The sequence below is a fragment of the Tamandua tetradactyla genome, chromosome 6 (assembly GCF_023851605.1).
Source record: "Tamandua tetradactyla isolate mTamTet1 chromosome 6, mTamTet1.pri, whole genome shotgun sequence".
NCBI lineage: Eukaryota > Metazoa > Chordata > Mammalia > Pilosa > Myrmecophagidae > Tamandua > Tamandua tetradactyla.
Window position 1 is genome coordinate 114,706,955 of NC_135332.1, and position 18,847 is coordinate 114,725,801.

The 18,847-nt window shown below is 34.7% G+C and overlaps 1 protein-coding gene and 1 non-coding gene across 10 annotated transcripts in view; one reads left to right on the forward strand and one right to left on the reverse strand.

The window, feature by feature from the left end:
* Positions 1-18,847, forward strand: part of XKR9 (XK related 9) — a 512,237-nt gene that overhangs the window by 110,250 nt on the left and 383,140 nt on the right. For 6 of the 9 annotated variants that reach the window (XR_013178248.1, XR_013178249.1, XR_013178250.1 and 3 more), the window contains 2 exons: positions 10,799-10,840; positions 15,460-15,639. Coding sequence is in view for 3 of the 9 variants with exons in the window: in XM_077166982.1 (XP_077023097.1) it covers positions 10,799-10,840; positions 15,460-15,639 (222 nt within the window). In the remaining 6 variants the exon portion in view is untranslated. The remainder of the gene's footprint in view (positions 1-10,798; positions 10,841-15,459; positions 15,640-18,847) is intronic. The other 3 variants (XR_013178251.1, XR_013178252.1, XM_077166980.1) reach the window with 1 other exon arrangement.
* LOC143689181 (U6 spliceosomal RNA) lies at positions 10,896-11,002 on the reverse strand. The gene has a single exon (XR_013178643.1). It is a non-coding gene; the product is annotated as a U6 spliceosomal RNA (small nuclear RNA).

Consider the following 18,847-nt stretch of genomic DNA (forward strand, 5'->3'; position numbering starts at 1 on the left):
CTGCTGAAGGAAGGTCACCAGGCACTCTGAAGATTACCTTTTTGCCACAAGTACAAGTGAAATCTCTATTCTTGAAGAACTTGAAATTTAAGTATTTGTAGCGAGAATTTCTTGCCTTGGAATTGTGCATCACTGTAATATATTATCAAAGCAATTTGTAATCTTTTGAATAATTTTTAATGAGAAAAGATCACAATATTTTTGTGGTGGTCTGGCTTAAATATAATATTGTATAGAGAATACTACCTGTTTAAAATGTTAACATAGTTTCTGGCACATAGTAACCGCACAATATGAGGTTTTTTTTAGCAGCACCATAAGCATAAGATTATTGTTTTCAATCTAAAATTTTTCTGTAGTAGAAGTTAAGACATATGTCTACGATTCCCATTCTTTTCTTTTTTAAAAAATTTTATTTTTTAAATTAACAAGCCAAAACAACACACAAACACAAACATTCTTGACATACAACATTCCACACATGGTGTACAATCAGTGGCTCACAACATCACCACACAGCAGCATATTCACCACCATGATCAAACCTCAGAAAACCTGCAACACTCCAGAAAAAGAAATAAAAAGAAAAAAGAAAAAACTCACACACACCACCTCCCACCCCTCCCTCTCATTGACCACCAGTATTTCCATCTACTGAATCTATTTTAACCTTTGTTCCCCCTATTTTTTTCTATACCTCTTACCACTCCCTTTCGTTGATCACTAGTATTTCAATCTACTCAATCTGCTACAACATCCATTCCCCCTATTATATTCACTTCCAATCCATATCCTTTACTCATCTGTCCACACTGTAGACAAAATCCCTTTCTTTTCATTAGGTTTATAGCTCTGTTCTGTATCCAGGGCAAGCCCTTCTTGTTTAGGTCTCCCTAGTCCTGGGAGAATAATCCTATTCTCAAGTTTCTCATTACCACATTGGACAAAATACCTTTCTACTGCTTAGGAGCTCAGATAGGTTCAAGGAATAGGTTTGGGTAGGAGGGCTTCCATTAAGAATATCATATTCTTCTGCCAACTGTTTACATACTAGGGACCTAAGAGAAGTCGGCACTAAGTCTAACAGAAGCTGTATATTTCCTCCTTCCCTCTCTCCCTGCCACCTACCCCCCTGCCCTTGTGAAAATTCTATGCGCGAGCCATGGACAGACATTTATACCCTAGAAACATTAGGAAGGGAACGTGTCTGGTGAATATCTATGATTACATGAAGAAATTATTTTATAAACTTCTTGAATTGTGCTGTGTGGTCTTAGATTTTGGTATGTTCTGTTTAAATGACAGTACTTCCTGAGAAATACAGCTCAGATGCAGGGACTCATTAGAACAAGTACTAGCTGTATTACTAGTGATGTTAATAATTGACATCATAGAGGTCCTGTAAGATCTTTATGCTTTCTCAACCCTCATAATAAGGTTCAATACCAAGAAATTTTATTTAATGCTAAGTCAAGTTCCACTCTTAGCATGTTTCTTGGGGTTCTTTGTGTGGTCTTTCTGAAACGTGAAAGTCTGATCTTTGAAGTTTTTAAGAAGTTCTCTGTCTTCTGTTTGAGTTATTTGGTGAATGATAAGTTGCAACTTGTAGCACATTTCCTTCTGACACACCCCTCCTCCCCTTCATAATGATCATAACCATAACCTTTCTTCTTTCCTCTGGAGTTCTTGGTTGGATTTGGTAGATTTTCTTTTCCTTAAATTCTTTGAATTGCCTACTCAGGTATAAATTTGTATGCCTGAATTCTTTTCTGAGTCTCATTACCTGGGAGATTTATTTTCTGCTTTTATTCCTTCCCTCAAATTTTTCTTGTATATAAAAGAAACTTTCTAATATTTACAGTTCTTTTGCAGAATCCTGAGATGTTATCTAGGCAAAGTTATTTTCATGTTCTAGTAAAAAGGACAGTTCCTTGAAGATTGCCTTAGTAGTTTTCTCTTAGCTCTTGGAGACACTGTTTTCTATAGTTCTTTCATGGGACCACCCTGAACGGCTTCTTTTGTCTGGGGTCCAATCACTTCCATGTCTCTCAAACAAGTTGCCCAGCCATGCCTGTGAATGTCATTGTTATCTTCTAGAGTTTTAATACATAAGCCATAGGGGAACCTGCTAGACACCTGGGTACTTAGGAAGGCTTTGAAAATTGATCATTCATTTGTGTAATCTATGGCTATGCTCTATTAACTATCCAGCGTCCTTCCTTTTCCTCCTCCCCTATGATGACCATACTGGAAAATGGAGTTTGCTACATACAGATTTTAAAAACAAACCATACTTCCTTCAGAATAGTTCAATTTTTTGGATATCATATAAATTGGTAATTTATTTTATAACTGATTTTAAACCAGGGCATGTTGTTGAATAAACTAACTCATAAGGAAAAAATTAGAATCAGAGACCTCAGTGGATAAATGCTTGTTGCTACAAGTGAGGTTCTGTTACAGCTTATTTTGGATTTTTGTTTTTGAAGGGAAAACTATATTGACTGTGTTGGATCAAGGCATCTGTATAGCAAATTCTCAGATACTGAATTTTAACTCTGGCTTTAAAAGTTTTGACTGGTTCTCTCTATATATATATGTTCCAGAATGTGGACTATAGAAATCAGGAGATGAAATGTGAGCTAACTGGTTTTATGGTGTGTCAGAAGCTTTGTAAAAGGTCTGTTTTTCTGGCTTCTATTATTAGTCATATCAAACTGCTTTTCTTTTGATTTTGTCCACCATTTCTTTTTCATTTGTGAGCATCCTTCATCCAGTGACATTATTAGCTAACTTAAATTTCATCTTTTGTTTTTTGATGGAAGACATCAGTGTAGCCTTATTTAAGTCAGACAAAGTAGTTTAAATAGTTCTTGTATTTAAATTATGAGAAAGTCCGAGGAATAGAAACTTGCCTTCTACCCGAACAAAGTCTTTTAAATTGGTGTACATTACTTTCTTTAAGAATTGTAACAGCTCAGGTTGGTTGGTTTTGCAGGCTTTCCACTGCCTATATGGAGAAGATCTTTTTCTCTTACAGTTAATTTGAGAAACTCTTCAGGTATCTTTGCTCTACTAGTCTCAAATATTTTCTGTATGAAAGTGGAGCTTATTTGTTTAATATGTTGTTGTTAAAGGACTGACATTTTAGTATAAAAATGCTCCATTATATCATCAAAATTAATAAACATATTTGTATCCTATACTTTTTTCAAACCCTTTATTTTGAAATACTCTCAAACTTACAGTATAGTTATAGAAATAATACAATCCCTACAGAGAACTCTAACATTACTACTTTCCCCCAGATACCTAGATCTATCAATTTTAACATTTTGCCTATTCTATGTATAGTTTAAAAATAAAAATAATTCACTGAAGCAGTTTTTTGAAAATCAAGTTTTTAAGAAAAGGTTAACAAGTAAACCACAATGTGGGCGACAGGCTCATAATGTGTAACTTCTGTAATGATCCCCCCAACTTTAAAAATTTGTTGGACATAAAAGCAGTGCTAATCTGATTAGTAACTGTGATTGAGTAAATCTACTGTAAAAATGGACTGTGTTCTGGTTTTTAACATGATACCATGAAAGTCATTTGAGAACTGCCTCTGTGGAACATAAAAGTCTCTTTGATGGAATATTTATTCCATGATTGAAATGCACGTGCGCACACACATACAATTTTTGTTGCTCATTTTCATAAATAGTTGTAAAACTTAGTCCCTGGAAAACTGATTGGCAGGGAAAAAAACAGTAAGATATAACCAAAACTTAAGTCTGGATGGAACTGTGGTTACCAAAAATTAAGACCCAAGATTATCTAGTCCTTCTTTTAATTTCCCACTCTTCCTTTCTCCCAGTCCCCAGACACTTAGAGATAGATGAGTATTAATACATGAGAGACTATTGTGTGTAGGAGTTTTACATACATTACCTCATTTAATTAGAAGAATGAGAGGAAAAGCTCAGAAAGCTTTGTCACACCGAAAAGGTCAGTTAGCTATATTGTGAAACCTTGGAACTATTCTTCAAGCCTTTTGTCTAAGCTGTAACATTTTTGTGTGCATCACTTTAGCAGTCATAGATACTTCTTTTAAAGTAGAGATGCTCACTCCTTGGCATCCACATGCACTGCAATTAGACTTCTTATCAAATGCCAAAAATCTCTTGGCAGTTTAAGCAAAATCCAGAGAAATGTCAGCACTGCTTATGAATGTATTTATTGGAAAAAAAAAAGGAGGGATTTTTCAAATTCTTAATATGTATGAAAATGTGCCAAGAAAGGAAAGGTTTTAAGCAAGTAAAATAAAAACTGCCTAATTCACAGTTAATCTGGAATTTCCATTTAAACTGAAATTTCCATTTTAACACAGTAAATGTCTGTGTTATATTTCAAATTTAGGTTCTCTTTTAATATACACTTAAATCCAATGCACACCTTATTTATAAATAAAATCATGTTGCACTTTTGTAATGATTTTTGCACAAGAATTTCATTATTAACAGTGTCATAAAATGTGAGTGCAGACAACATGTAAGACATTCTATAATAGGTGAGATGGAAGCAGTCTAGCAAGTAAAATTAAGATTTTGTTTCAACTTGGCTGCTTGGAATTTTTCCTTAGTTTCATGACAGTTTTTGAAAGAATTAAGCAAGTTTGGTACCTTTTTAAGGGTTTCAAACTGCACATTGGTTTGTGGGAGAGTCTTCCATCTTCAAAGAAGATGAAGGTTAATCAAAAGTTTTCAAATAGGCTTATATGATTTAAAAAATAGATTCCAAGTAAACTTGAATTTTAGTTGCATGATTTGACTATGAAATCAACAATTCATACATCCCTTAGTTCACAGTAATAACATATGGTTTGTCTCCCTTCTGTAGTTTATGAATATATAAGGAGGAAGCCAGTAGTGGAGATGCCATATGGAGAATGGGGTAAGAGCTTCCAAGGTTTGGGGGTTATGGTGGCCAGTGGTTGGAATATATCAATATATAAGGAAGACTGATGGAAAGAATGGTACTTAGGGGAGTAGAGTATATGACAACCATGAATGTTAAATTATCCTGAACTATGCTATCCACTGGGTCATTAATAGTCCAGAGAATAAAGTCCAAGTTTCCATTTGAAGATTTTTACATGAATTATTTTTCTTTCCCTACCTATTACTACCCTAACAATTTTCACTTACCATCTTTTAGAAGAATTAAACTGCTTTCATTGGCAAAGAAATTCAATCTGTTTTCCCCCAAGAAAGGGGAATTTCCTGGTGAAAGTCACGGTAATAACTTTTACACAAAATAAATGGACATCTGGTACTTCTTTGGTATTTATTGTTGCATATGCTTGTTGCTGTTTATCTTTTAAATAAAAAAGAGTGGGCTTTGTTGTTTAAGTTGCTTGAGCACAAATCCTACCTCCTTTCCTTACCAAATGTGTGTGTAAAAACCTTGTGTAAGTTACTTAATGATTCTCTGCCTCAGTTTCTTATTTGGATTAAAGAAAATAATAGCACTTCTTAAACAGGAAAATACAAATAAGGCACCTAAAACAACAAGCACTGAACAAGTGCCTGCTATTCTTGCTGTCATCACATACTTTAATACTTGTGAACTTCTGGGGTCCTGAGGATCTAGCTCTTAGCTATGAGGTGGAATTTCTGGTCCAAGGATTTGACTACTTTTAAGCTTCTTGATACATTTTATCAAAACTATTTTTCTAAAAAGATTCTGCTGATTTACTTTCCCAAAGCACTGTATGAAAGTTCCGTTTTACTGTGCCAACTTGCTATTATTTATAAATTTGAAGACCCAAACATGATATCACATTATTGCTTTAATTTTCATTTCACTGATAACTAAATAGATTGATTTTTTAATTTAATTTTTTTATTAGAGAAGTTGTGGGCTCACAGAACAATCATGCATAAAATACAGAATTCCCATACCCCACCCCACCACCACCTCCTTGCATTAGTGTGGAACACTTGTGACAATTGTTGATAGCACATTTTTATAATTGTACTATTTTTTAGCAATAGTTACATTTGTTACAACTAATGAAAGATTATTAAAATAATATTATTAACCGTTTTCTAATAGTTTACATTGGGTTTTTATTTTCCCATATACCTCCCAATTATTTGTTTCTTTTTCTTTTTGTTTTTTTCTTTTCCTCCTTATTATTAACACCATGTATTAGTGTTGTATGCTTGTTATAATTCATGGAAGAACATTCATATACTTGTACTATTAACTACAGTCCTTCATCTACAGCAGGGTTCACTGTGTTTTAAGTCCTATGTTTTATCCTTCAATTTTTATTCTAGTAACATATACATCTTAAAGTTTCACCTTTTAGACACATTCACCAATATAGTTCATGCTGTTGATTTCACTTTCAATAATGTGCTACCATCACCACCATCCATTTCCAAACCTTTACCATCTGCCTGAATAGAAAATCTGTACAAAATTAAGCATTAACTCCCCATTCCCTAACCCCAATCTATGTCTTGGTAACTTGTATTCTAGACGCTAACTCTTGAGTTTGCCCATTAGAGTTATATACAGTGAGATCATACAATCTTTTGTGTCTGACTTATTTCATTCAACATAATGTCCTCAAGGTTCATACAGGTAGTTGCATGCGTCAAGACTTCTTTCCTTTTTACAACTAACATTCCATCATGTGTATATGCCACATTTTGTTAATCCATTTATAGGTTGATGGACTTTTGGGTCACTTCCATCTTTTAGCAACTGTGAATAATGTCACTATGGACTTAGGTGTGCTGATATCAGTTCGAGTCCCTGCTTTCATTTCTTCTGGGTATATACCTAATAACGGGATTGCTGGATCATATGATAATTCTATACTTAGTTTTCCGAGGAACTACAGAACTGTCTTCCACAGCAGCTATACATGTTACATTCCCACTAACAATAGATGAGTGTTTGTATTTATCCACAACCTCTCCAACAGTTGTGGTTTTCTGTTGTATTTTTTTTTAAATAGTGGCCATTCTATTAGGTATGAAATGATATCTCATTGTGGTTTTGATTTGCACTTCCCTAATAGCTAGTAATGTTGAGCATCTTTTCATGTGCTTTTTAGCATTTGTATTTCCCCTCTGGAGAAATGTTTTTAAATAGATTGATTTTTTATGAGTTTATTTATTTGTAAAGTTCTCATGTCCTTGTCCTATTTTTCTTTGAACTCTTACTGTTTTTATGAGAGAAGTTGTACATTGACAAAAAAAATGCATAAAATACAGAGTTCCAATCTAACACTATTGAGCTCTTATTGTTTGGTTCATCTATTATTATGAAGCCTTTATTAAGTATATTAACCCTTTGTCATATTTGTTGTATTTCTTTTATTTTATATTTTGTATGTGCAAAAATTTTAATCACTTATGTGATTAATTTCTCTGTTGAATTTTTTCTTTTTTAATTTCTTCCACTGAAAAGGCACTGTTCTTTAGATTTATGAAAACTTCTGATTCTAAGTACTCATTTTTATAGTAAAGAGAATTATTTATCAGTTTTAAGAACTTGGAGTCATTTGTATGAGTTTAAGAAGTCACTTACTCTTAATGTAATTAAAAGTCATCATCAATAATCATGACAAAAGTTTCTTAAAATATAAATTATTAACAAGCCAGTTAGGTACCCAGCATTTACAGATAGATCACATTACAGCTTTCAAAATACTTTAATATGCATTCTGTAATTTTATTTAACTCCTTATGACTATCTTATGAAGTAAAATAAAATGGGCATTATTATTGCCTTCTTATATGCAAACACTCAAATCTCAGAAATGGTATAGTTTTTCTAAGATTATACAACTAGCAAAAGACAGTTTGGACTTGAACTCAGATCCTCTGATACCAAATCCATGCTTTTTTCATTATGCCACTTGGTCCTCATGTTTTTGAAAAACTGTACATTATGCAAGTACTGTTATAAAAGCCTAACTTCTTTGTATTTTAATTTTTAAAAAAATTAAAAATAATTAAAACTTGTTTGTGTTTAAAATTACAAATCCTTCCTTTTCCAGACATGTTGCTAAGGAAAAGAAAATAGCATTTGTTGAGCTAATATTTACATTTTAAATATATTCTATTCATTTAAACTTCTACTTTGGTTAAAGTACCATTTAATCCCTTTTTATTTTTCCTTTAGCATCTATCTATCTGTCTATTGTCTATCTATTATTTATCACTCATCATCATCATCATCATCATCATCATTATAAAATGTCCTATTAATAGGCTTACTCCTCTTTTCCACCTCTTCTCTATGTTATAAAAATCATCTTTCTATAAGGCTTTGTATTTTTACTCCTGTAGCAATTTGTGCTAATGTTTGTCAAACCAGTCACACTTCTTTCCCTTCTTTTTTCCAAAGGTGAAAAATATCTTATATTCAGATCTGATAAATGTTTAGTGCTAGGATGCCTTAACAATATTTATTGCCTTTAAATCTCACAATAGTATATGAGGTAGATGTTATTATTATTTTCCCCACTTTATTAGTGATGAAAAAACTAAGGTTAACTAACTTGTCCAAGCCGTCATGGCTAGGAAGTACTAGGGCCATGATTGGAACCCAGGTATTTCCCACTGCATCCTATTGGCCTCCCTGGCAGCGATGATGAAATTCTTTTCACCTGTTATAAACCTGGAAGCAGCTTTTCTTATGTGTCTGAGCAGCTGTAAATGTACTTCTTGGTTCCCATCCCATAAACTTAATTCCATCTCAGGGTCATTCTGCACAGCTTGACTTACACATAAAAATTAACTTTTAAGAGGTTTACTTTAGTGTGATAGCCATCTCTTCACTGATCTAGAAAGCAGGTATCCTGAGTGCAATTTCCTTTCTATAAATGAATGTTGCCCTGCTCTTCTGTGAGCTCACTCTCACAGAGTATCACATTTGCACTATTGTTCCAGACTAGATGAGGGCATCCTGACCTCCCGTTCCCAAACTCTCCTGTTCTTCAAATTTCCACAAACAACTCGGCCTGGGGATTCATAAGATCTGAATATTGCATTTTTATCTCTTTAGGAGAAAAGTAAAGGGTAAAAATGGAAAGTACTTTGTCAAGAGGGATATAAATAGGTCTTGGAGTGGAAAATTTTGTAGAAAAGGGAAAAAGGAGCCAAATTTCCACAACATAGACTAAAAAGATGGCTGAGAGGGAAAAGTCTTTACTCACAGGATTGATGTGCAAAGGATTTCTGCTAAGGAGAGAAAAAGCTGAAAGGAAGTTTATTTGAAGCAGTATATATAAATGAATTATACATAAACAAATTATATATAACTGTACATAAAACATTAAACTTAGATGGCAGTGTAATCACTTGCATGCTCTCAGGAATCATATTAGCTGACCCTCATTAAGTGTTGCTGTGTGTTAGACATTGAATCCCCAGAACATCCTTGTGAGTAAGGTACTGATTAACCATGTTTTGTCAATGAGATTAGTAACTATACCAAGGTTACAGAACTAGTAAGCAGTGGAACTCCTCTGTGAATCTTTAATAAGACCTATGATGCTCATTTGTTTGCTGTCCATCTCTCTTCTACCAGAATGCAAGCCGTGTGAAGGGAAGCTTACATATCTTACTTTTTTTTTTAACATGGGCAGGCACTGGGAATCGAACCCTGGTCCTCTGTCATGGCAGGCGAGCATTCTTCCTGCTGAGCCACCGTGGCCCGCCCCATATCTTTCTTTTCACTACTATATTCCCAGTGCTTAGTACAGGGCCTGGCACTGACTGTTTGCTCAGTAGATATTTATTGAATAAATGAATGGGTGACTGAATAAACCCAGCCTAGCTCCAGGAATGTGATATTAATCATTTTTCTATACTGCATTTCTAGTAAAAAAAATTCTAATTGATTTGTTCTGTCTTCCTTCAGATTCCTATGTACAATTTTCCTGAAGCTTTTATAATTCAAGGGGGAAGGGTTAGCTAATCAACAGAGGAATTTTTTTTCCCTCAGAATCATGAGCTTCCCTCCATCTGGAGACAGTGGAAAGAGCATTTAGCATTTATCCAATTTGAGTTGGTTGTGTTTCTTAGAATTACAATTTACAGCAACTGTCCTCTGTAATTTTCACGGAATTCAGGCCAATGAGCAAGAAACAAAGTCTCACAGCAATGTCTGAGACAGACAATGGTCTTTGCATGGATCTTACTGTCTGAATATTCTCCATTTTGAAATTTAAGTCAGATCCACATTAGCTTTTTTTTTCAATGAGGCAGTTATGGGGAGAAGTAAGGACTTTGTCTCCTGCTTCTCTTCCTATATTATCCCTCGTCCTTGTACTTAAAAGGCTTTTGCCTACAAGAGCTGTTCTTTCTCACTTTGGCATTTGTTCTCCTACTTCCCTGGGGCTATTATGATGGGAGATTTGCCATGGGGTAGGAGGAGGGGAGTAGACAGGAGACAATGCTGTTATCAATCCAAGAAAATACATTAGGAGGCATAAAGAGTAGATTTAAAGAAAATTGCTGCTGTTCTACCAAAATACATTCCTTAGTTTTTGAAGATGCACAACTTTATTCTTACCAGTTTTTGAAAAAAAAAACCTTTTTATTTTTTTCCCTTTAACTTGATAGTTAGGATGTGAGGCTTCCGTTACCCTTATTCTTTTATTAGTAGAATAATTTTGAATAGTTAAGATAATTGTGTTATTTTAACCAATTTAAATCAGTTAGCAATTGCTATAGCTGCTAAGCCATAACAGTACACATTAACTTTTTTTTTTTTTTTTTTTTAGGTGCATGGTCTGGAAATCGAACCCAGGTCTCCTGCATGGAAGGTGAGCATTCTACTACTAAACCACCCATGCACCCCACATTGACTTTTTTCTTTTTTTAAATATGGAACGCTTCATGAATTTGTGTGTCATCCTTGCACAAGGGCCATGCTAATCTTCTCTTTTTCATTCCAATTTTAGTATATGTGCTGCCAAAGCGAGCTCCCACTTTAACTTTTAAATTAATATTATACAGAACAGGACATATATATATTTTTTACATGGGCAGGCACCAGGAATTGAACCCGGGTCTCCAACATCGCAGGCGAAAACTCTGCCTGCTGAACCACTGTGGCCTGCCCAGGACATATTATGTTCCAAAAATTCTTTTGGTATCAGAAATGAAAGATAAAATATTTGCAGTTGTTACCCTGTGAAGTTTGAGATTTGTTAGGTAGTAAAAATGTTGTAAGAGACATGGAATGTCTTGTAAAATGTATAGCCTGCTACCTCCAGCACAGCAATTCTTAACTTTGCCTGTACATTAGAAACATCTGAGGAGCTTTTAAAATGTCCAAGTCCTTCCTCAGGCTAATTAAATCAGATTTCCATGGCTGGGCAACACTTTCTTTCATATGAATTTCAAACCAAGAGTACCCATATAGCAATCTCTGTACAGGCAAAGACCATGTTTGTTTCAGCCATTGCTATAATACTTTTCTTAACCATATCTATCATGACATGGATTTGAATCCCTTTACTGTGCTTTTCCCTCTCATTATACTTCCTTTTTTCTATATCTTTTTGAATGCTTGGTACCCTTCCCCCAAAAAAATATAGAGAACAAACTCCAATGTCGTCTTATTAGTGTAAAATAGAGAACTTTTAACTACCTTCTTTCCCTTGCTATAGACAATATATTTCTCTAAATGTTATATACAATTTTAAACATATCACTTAATACTTAAGACATACAAAAAATATAAAGAATAATACCAACCACCAGATTTAAGGTATGGAATATTACTAAATACAGTTGAAGCCCTTTGTGTACTTCCCCAAATGCACTCAGACCCCCACGGTAACCATTATATCATTTTTCACTATATATATTTATGTATTTTAAAGCAATATATAGTATCATTTTTTTTTTCTTTACGGAGCAATGAGAGTGTTTTCAAACGGATTGTGCTGATGAATGCACAACTATACGATTATACCAAGAGCCATTGATTATATGCTTTAGATGGATTGTATGGTTTGTGAACAAAACTTACAATATTTTGCATTTTAAATTTTTCAACTTTTATGAAATGCTATCATGTGTATTTTTTCTTCTGCAACCTAAAGTTTGGTTGTGAGATTTAACTGTACTGAATGCAAAGCTTTAGTTTATTCATTTTCACTGAAATTATATTCCACTGTGATAAGCATACCAATAATTATCCTTTTTCTTTTGATGGACATTTAGGTTGTTTCCATTTCTTTTTAATGTAACTCAAATTCATATTAGCTTTTGAATAGTCAACTCAAACTACTGAGTTATTTTATCTGTACTGCTGCTTATGTACGATTTCCCCATCCTGTTGCAGTTGACTTTCTAAAATAAATTAATGCCAGACCTTGTATGTTGTCTCAATTAGCACATCACCTCATTAAAATTCTTAAAGTCGATCATTCATTAAAAATCTCGTTCATTTTTTCTGATTTTTCAGCTTGTCAAATCCCTTTAAAATTTTTATTTGGTCATCTAATATTTTAAGTGTCCTTTCATCTTATTGTTATTCCCCCAAAAATCCTTTTATATATTCATTCAATCGATTGATAAGAATTACGTTGAATAGGACAGGACTTGTTAAAAAATGAAGTAGAGTCCATAGTTTACCATGCTATAGTTGGGATTTACCATGAAGCAAAGTGAAAACAGTGAACTTATTGTTTAGACCCATATTTGAATGACTAAAACATATATCTTATTTTAAGCCACCTCGTGGAGTCAAGCAAGATCCTGAGATGAAAATCGGATTCTGGATTCTTGCCCACGTACCACCATTAACTCATTGAGTTCAATTAGTTGATGAGATGAATGAGTGAGAATCTAGGGTTTTGACTAGAGTAGAGGCAAACCATGTTGATATTTTTCACCTCAGAGGTAATCCTGCTACTGTTGCATCAAATATTTTTTTACCTGTTTCTCCGACTAGAATTTAAGGTTCTTTTATCTGTCAGCCACAAGGAGGAGCTATCGTCTAATAAGGAAATTTGCTGCTTCTCTCTGGCAGTGGCAGTTCAAAGATGATCTTTCAGAAAATAGGCCATAGTTTGGAAAATGATCTTTCTCAAAAATGGCATTTATGTAGGTAATTTTTAATGTGTAAGGTAGTCTTTATTTTCAAAGGGAAAAGAGATGGCAATTATATGTAATTTACATAAAACCCCTTCCATTAAGAAAATGTGAGTTTTCTTTTTTAACCGGTTAAAAGACCAATGAAAAAGACCAATTAGACCAACTGCCTAATTATTTAAAATTTCATCCAGAATTACAGGCCTTAGAGTGAAAACAGATCTCAACATCATCTGGTTTACTTCCTTGCTTTCTTAATTCAGGTATTAAGATTTTGAGAAATACAGTATGGGCTCAGTAATCATTTACTGAATGAATGAGCTAATGTAAATAAAAGTTTTGAGGAATGTAATAAAGGCTCAGTAATTATTTATTTCTTAATCCATTCTGCCATTCTATATCTTTTAATTGGTAAGTTTAGTCCATTAACATTCAAAGTTATTACTGAAAAGGAGTTTCTTGATTCCATCATCTTATCATTTTTATTTTTTTTGTCAGATCTATATATTCTTTTCCTTCTTTCCCTTTGTAGTCTTTAAATTACCCTTAGTAGTACTCTTCAATTCTGTGCCCTCCTCTAGACCTCCCTCTTCTGTCTTTTTTTTTCAGCCGGCAAACTCCTTTTAGTATTTCTTGTAGGGCTGGTCTCTTGTTGACAAATTCTTTCAGGACTTTTTTGTCTGTGAAAACTTTAATCTCTCCCTCAGTTTTGACAGATGATTTGTCTGGGTGCAGAATTCTTGGATGGAAAGTCTTTCTCTTTCAGGATCTTGACTGTATCACACCACTGCCTTCTCGCCTCCAGGATGCTAGTTGGAATGCTTGCTGCTTTCAGGATTTTCTGCTTCTCTTCTGTGCCTTGGGTGGGGCCTATTTGGATTTATTCTGTTTGGAGTTCTTTGGGTTTCTTTGACTTGTATGTTTATATATATATATATGTAGATATTCCCACTACTTCACAGTAGTCAAGACTATAGGCTATGGACGTACAGTGCCTGTGTTCAAATCCCAACTCTACTACTTATAGCTGTGTGACCTGGAGCAGGTTACTTAACCTCTCTGTGTCTCAGTTGCCTCCTGTTATATCTTCATGTACATAACCCTAATACCACTTATTTAATTATATTGCAATTATTTGCATTCATATTTGTTTTCCCCATTTGTCTGTGAGCTTCTTGAAGGCAGGGGATATAATATCACTCATCTATGTAACATCAGTGCCCAGTTTAGTACATAGAAAAATAACAACTGCTCAGTAAATATTTAGCAAATAATTGACTTACCATAACTTTTGGGGGTTAAGCATAATTTCCCACAGCACTGTGTAAGAATATAAATGAGAAACCAGGAGTAGAAAATGTGCTATTGCATTATTGTGGAATTGTCTATCAGATTATCAGTGTACAGAGCAGTGAGTTTAAGAGATGGGACAGAGCCCATGGAAATCTTTTGGTAGGGGTAAAAGTAGGATTTGGAATGGAGGGCTGAAGAGGCAGGTCAATGAGCCTGAGCCTTGGTAAAGGACGCAAGGGACAATATGTATAGGGACAAGAGACTGAAAAGAGAAAGTGGAGCAAAAGAAATAAACCGAGCCTACTTCACCATTTAGCTCATTTAGTCTCAACCCTGGTTTGGAGGGTACAAGAAAACCACTGAATTATTCTTACTCTTGGATATCACCAGAGCCAATAAGTTGAGAAAGGAACAGTATTCTCTTAGGATCACTGAGCAGGTTGTGGACAATGCTTGACATTTTCTCTGTTTCTCTAGTTCAACTTTGAACTAATTAGAAGCAGTAAAGATGGTGAAAATAATGATCATCGAACGTTGATGTTGTACATAATATCTTGGGGTTTTTAACCAGTATCCCTTGTTACACATTCATGAGCCTTCACTGTTATTTAAAATCACTCTCATAGTTAGAGCTTGAAATCTCCTTCAATATATTGCTGAGACAGAAATTTAGCAGTTAGTAGTTCAGTGCTACTGCTAGTGACAAAATTTTTTGTTTCATTAGAGGACATAAACACTGTTGAAATGACATCTGCTCTAGGACCAGACATGCCTAGAGTTAATATTTTTTCAAAAGATGAAGGTTGGATGTATTCCTAGATAATAATGATGATGATGATGATAATAATAATAATAATAAATTTTTTGAGCTCTTGTAATGTGTATATTAAGTGCAGAACAATTGTATATTTATCTTTTTATTCTCACAGCCATTCATGTAATAAGTATCATTATGCCTATTTTATAGATTGTGAAGTTGAGGCACAGAGGAGAGAGAGAGACTTTATCAGCTGTTACATATATTTTATTATATTATTTTGTCTAGGCAGGTGTCAGTCACCTCCACTTTACAGACAAGGAAACAGACTGTAGAAGATTCAAGGAACAGCATGTACTGAATGCCTATCATCGTTCAGGCATTCCGCAAAGTGCGTTACGGCATTGGCAGTCCAACATCAGAGCCTCAGGACAACATGTCAGATTAGCACCATTATTCCTGGGACCGGTGAGAAAACTGAGGTTCAGAGAACTCAGTAATTTTCCCAAATTCATACTTTCAATGAATGAAAACAGAACAAAATCCTGGAGTTAAAAGCAGTCAAATTTCCCCCAAAAGTCTATGCTATCTCAAGGATAGGATATTCTTTCTCTTTTAGGCATAATTTGTTCAAGGTCACAGAGTTAGCAAGTAGTGTGGAATTTCTGACTCTAGGTTTGATTGTTTTTTCCACTACACTTACTGCTTGCTTTGTGGCTGTAGCTCAATCTACCATTGTATCCTTTGCAGAGATGGGGAAAACTGGTCAAGGTTTTGCTCTTTACGGGGACGTTTTCAGATCCATGTGATTAAGCAATCTTGTGTACTCCTCATCTCTAGCCTAAATACTGTGATAGCAAATCCTTTAACCTTCACTTGTGGATTATGTATTTAGCCCTCTAATGGTTGTGCTTATCCTGTTAAGTTTTGGGCCTCCTGTTACTGTTTTTGTAAAGTACATTAAAAAAAAATTGCTCAAACTGGCCTATTCTGTGGGGATGTTTCCTAGTATAGAAATCCTGCAATGTTTTTAAAGAAAAGTCTTGCTCTGAAGAATGAAATGTGGGTGAAATAATATGCCCTATTCCATATTTATTACACTCATATTCCTTAGGAGGTACACTGAGAAGATAGTGAGGGAAATTTCAGAGTCTGAAAGCCCATATTCTGTGTCCTAAAGAACTGGATTTTGCCTGCCTAATGTACTTGCCATATAAAGCATATAAGCTTCTAGCGACCTCCAAATCTAAAAAAGGGAATTGTAACCTTTGCGTTGAAGGCTGAATCAGCAGATTTATGCCTGGAGATTAATGTTGATTTCTTTTTTCTTTCTATATACCGCATGGAAAATATATTCCCCAAGAGTTTAGGTCTCAAAGGGGAGATCTGAAGACTTGGTCTTTAAATAAGTGCTCAGATAAACCAAATGTACTGCATTTGGTTGATTTTCTCCAAGCACAGGAGTCACCATTCCTCTTGTAAAAATGTGCTAATACTTGCTCACATATGAAGACAATTTCATCCACAGGATTTAAGTGAATCACTCAGATAAAGACTGATAATTTTACAAATGTGTTTGTCATCTATTTCTCTTTTTTTTAATTTATTTATATTTTGTATTACCTCAATCAACTTTCTCAGGAGAATGTTACGTCTTTTTAATCAGCAGAGAAGACAGTGTACTTTCAACGGTGAAAAATAATTCACCACTTGCTGAATGATTGGGTGAACTTTGGGGTGAAGCACAGTCCCAAAATTTCAAAGGTGTCTGTTCCTAAGAGGAGAGCCACCAGCAGATGGCAATACTCCTACGTGGAATCTCCTCTCAGACAAATGCCAAGTACCTAAAGTAAACTGATACCCCAGCGAAGTCACATGCCATTTCAGAGAAACCTGAGAGCTTTTGCTTAGTAGGAGCCCATTTAACATTATCTCTCAGCTATTATCTCATCTCTCCATACCATCTGACAATTCTTCAACTCAGCATTTTGTATGCACCATCCTAAAGGTCAACCACGGCTACTAGGGTGGGTGCTTGAATGTGGTCCCTGGGTTTGGTATGACGAGCAGACATTTTTAACAAATAACTCTGTAGACTGCTCTCTGCAGTGACCTTGATGGGGCGATTTGCTGTACTCATGTCTATGAGCTCCTGGGCTTGGCTAACCTGTAAAACACAGGGACGTGTGAGCACGGGCTCACAAACCTTGAGCTAGGACACATTGTTGATGTTTTATTTAAATAAGAAATTTGGGGCTTTCCCCATGACACAACTGCTAAAGTTTTTAGTTTTCTTGGTTGATTGGTTGGTTCAGCTCTCTTCTTTCCCTTCCTTTATGCTCTGCTGGACTGGGCCTAGTGATGGGCTTCTAGGATAACTGGACTTTTTGCTTACAAAATCTGCCTGCAAAGTACTGTAACCTTCCAGAAACTGGTAACTCTTTAGGAGCTTTGAGACAATGGGTGATATTTTACGTTTTTTTTTTTTTTTTTTTTTTTGCATATTGTAAGATTCTCCTCTTCGAAGGAAGATTTCTGTGACCTTATGCTTTTCCTCATTGATGTATATGTATCAAGATATTTTTGTCTGCAACAGAAAACCTACTTCAAACTGGTTTAAAGAATAGGGACATTTATTATTTTCTATAACAGAAAATCCTGAGGTAAAACAACTTTCAAGGTCCCTTAATTTAGTGGCTAAACAATGCCATGGGACACTGAGATTCTTCTACATCTGCACTGTGCTCTTCACAGCATCTACTAACTCCGTGGGCTTCTTCTTAGGAACACAGCAAGGCTGCCAGCAGTTTAGAATCACCCAGAAGAAAAGACTCAATTCTCCACCTGACAACCCCTGAGAGGCCTTTGCATCTTTGAATCAACTACTGGCAAAGGGATAGGAATTAGCATGCTTGATGAGGATGAATCACTTGGACTGGAATGAAGGTTAAGGAGAAATTCACAGTGTTTACTACAGTATCTATGGATATTGTTTGTACCTCAAATCTGTTATTAAATTGATCCATACATTCCTTTGTAGTCCCTGGGAAATTTGAGGAACAAAGTATTTAGTGAATAGTTATTTCTAGCTGAAAGGTTAATAGTGAGACTTGACTTTAGGTCTTTTATGTGAGTCTAAATCCACAGGGCTTTAAGCAAGTTGGTAACTGAAAAATGTGCATCCTTATGTCTATCCCTCACAAAATTACTTGAGGCATTATTTGAACTATGAAAAGCAGGCTTTTGTTTTAATAATTTCAAGACATAAGAAAATGACCTCAGAATTTTTAAAGAAAAAAATTCTCTTCGATGAATAATAATTCTGTATGTATGGTAAAATCATAGCACTCCACATATCTTATTTTCTGGGCTCCCATTTCCAACTTGGTAATGGAAGGGATAGATAATTTCTCAGCTCTTAATAAGAATTTAATTCAAAATAAATATTTCTGCAGATTGAAAGAGCTACTTTATAAAGAAATAGTTCATCTGATTTCCATCATCTTAACTGGTTAATCTAAAAGTCACAATTTGATTTTATACTGTTTCATATTCAACTCTATTTCATAATTTACCTGACATTTTAATAATAATATTTTGCAGTAATTTCAAACTTACAGAAAAATTGCAAGGATAGCATAAAGAATTCGTTTACACTCTTCATCTAGAGACCCCA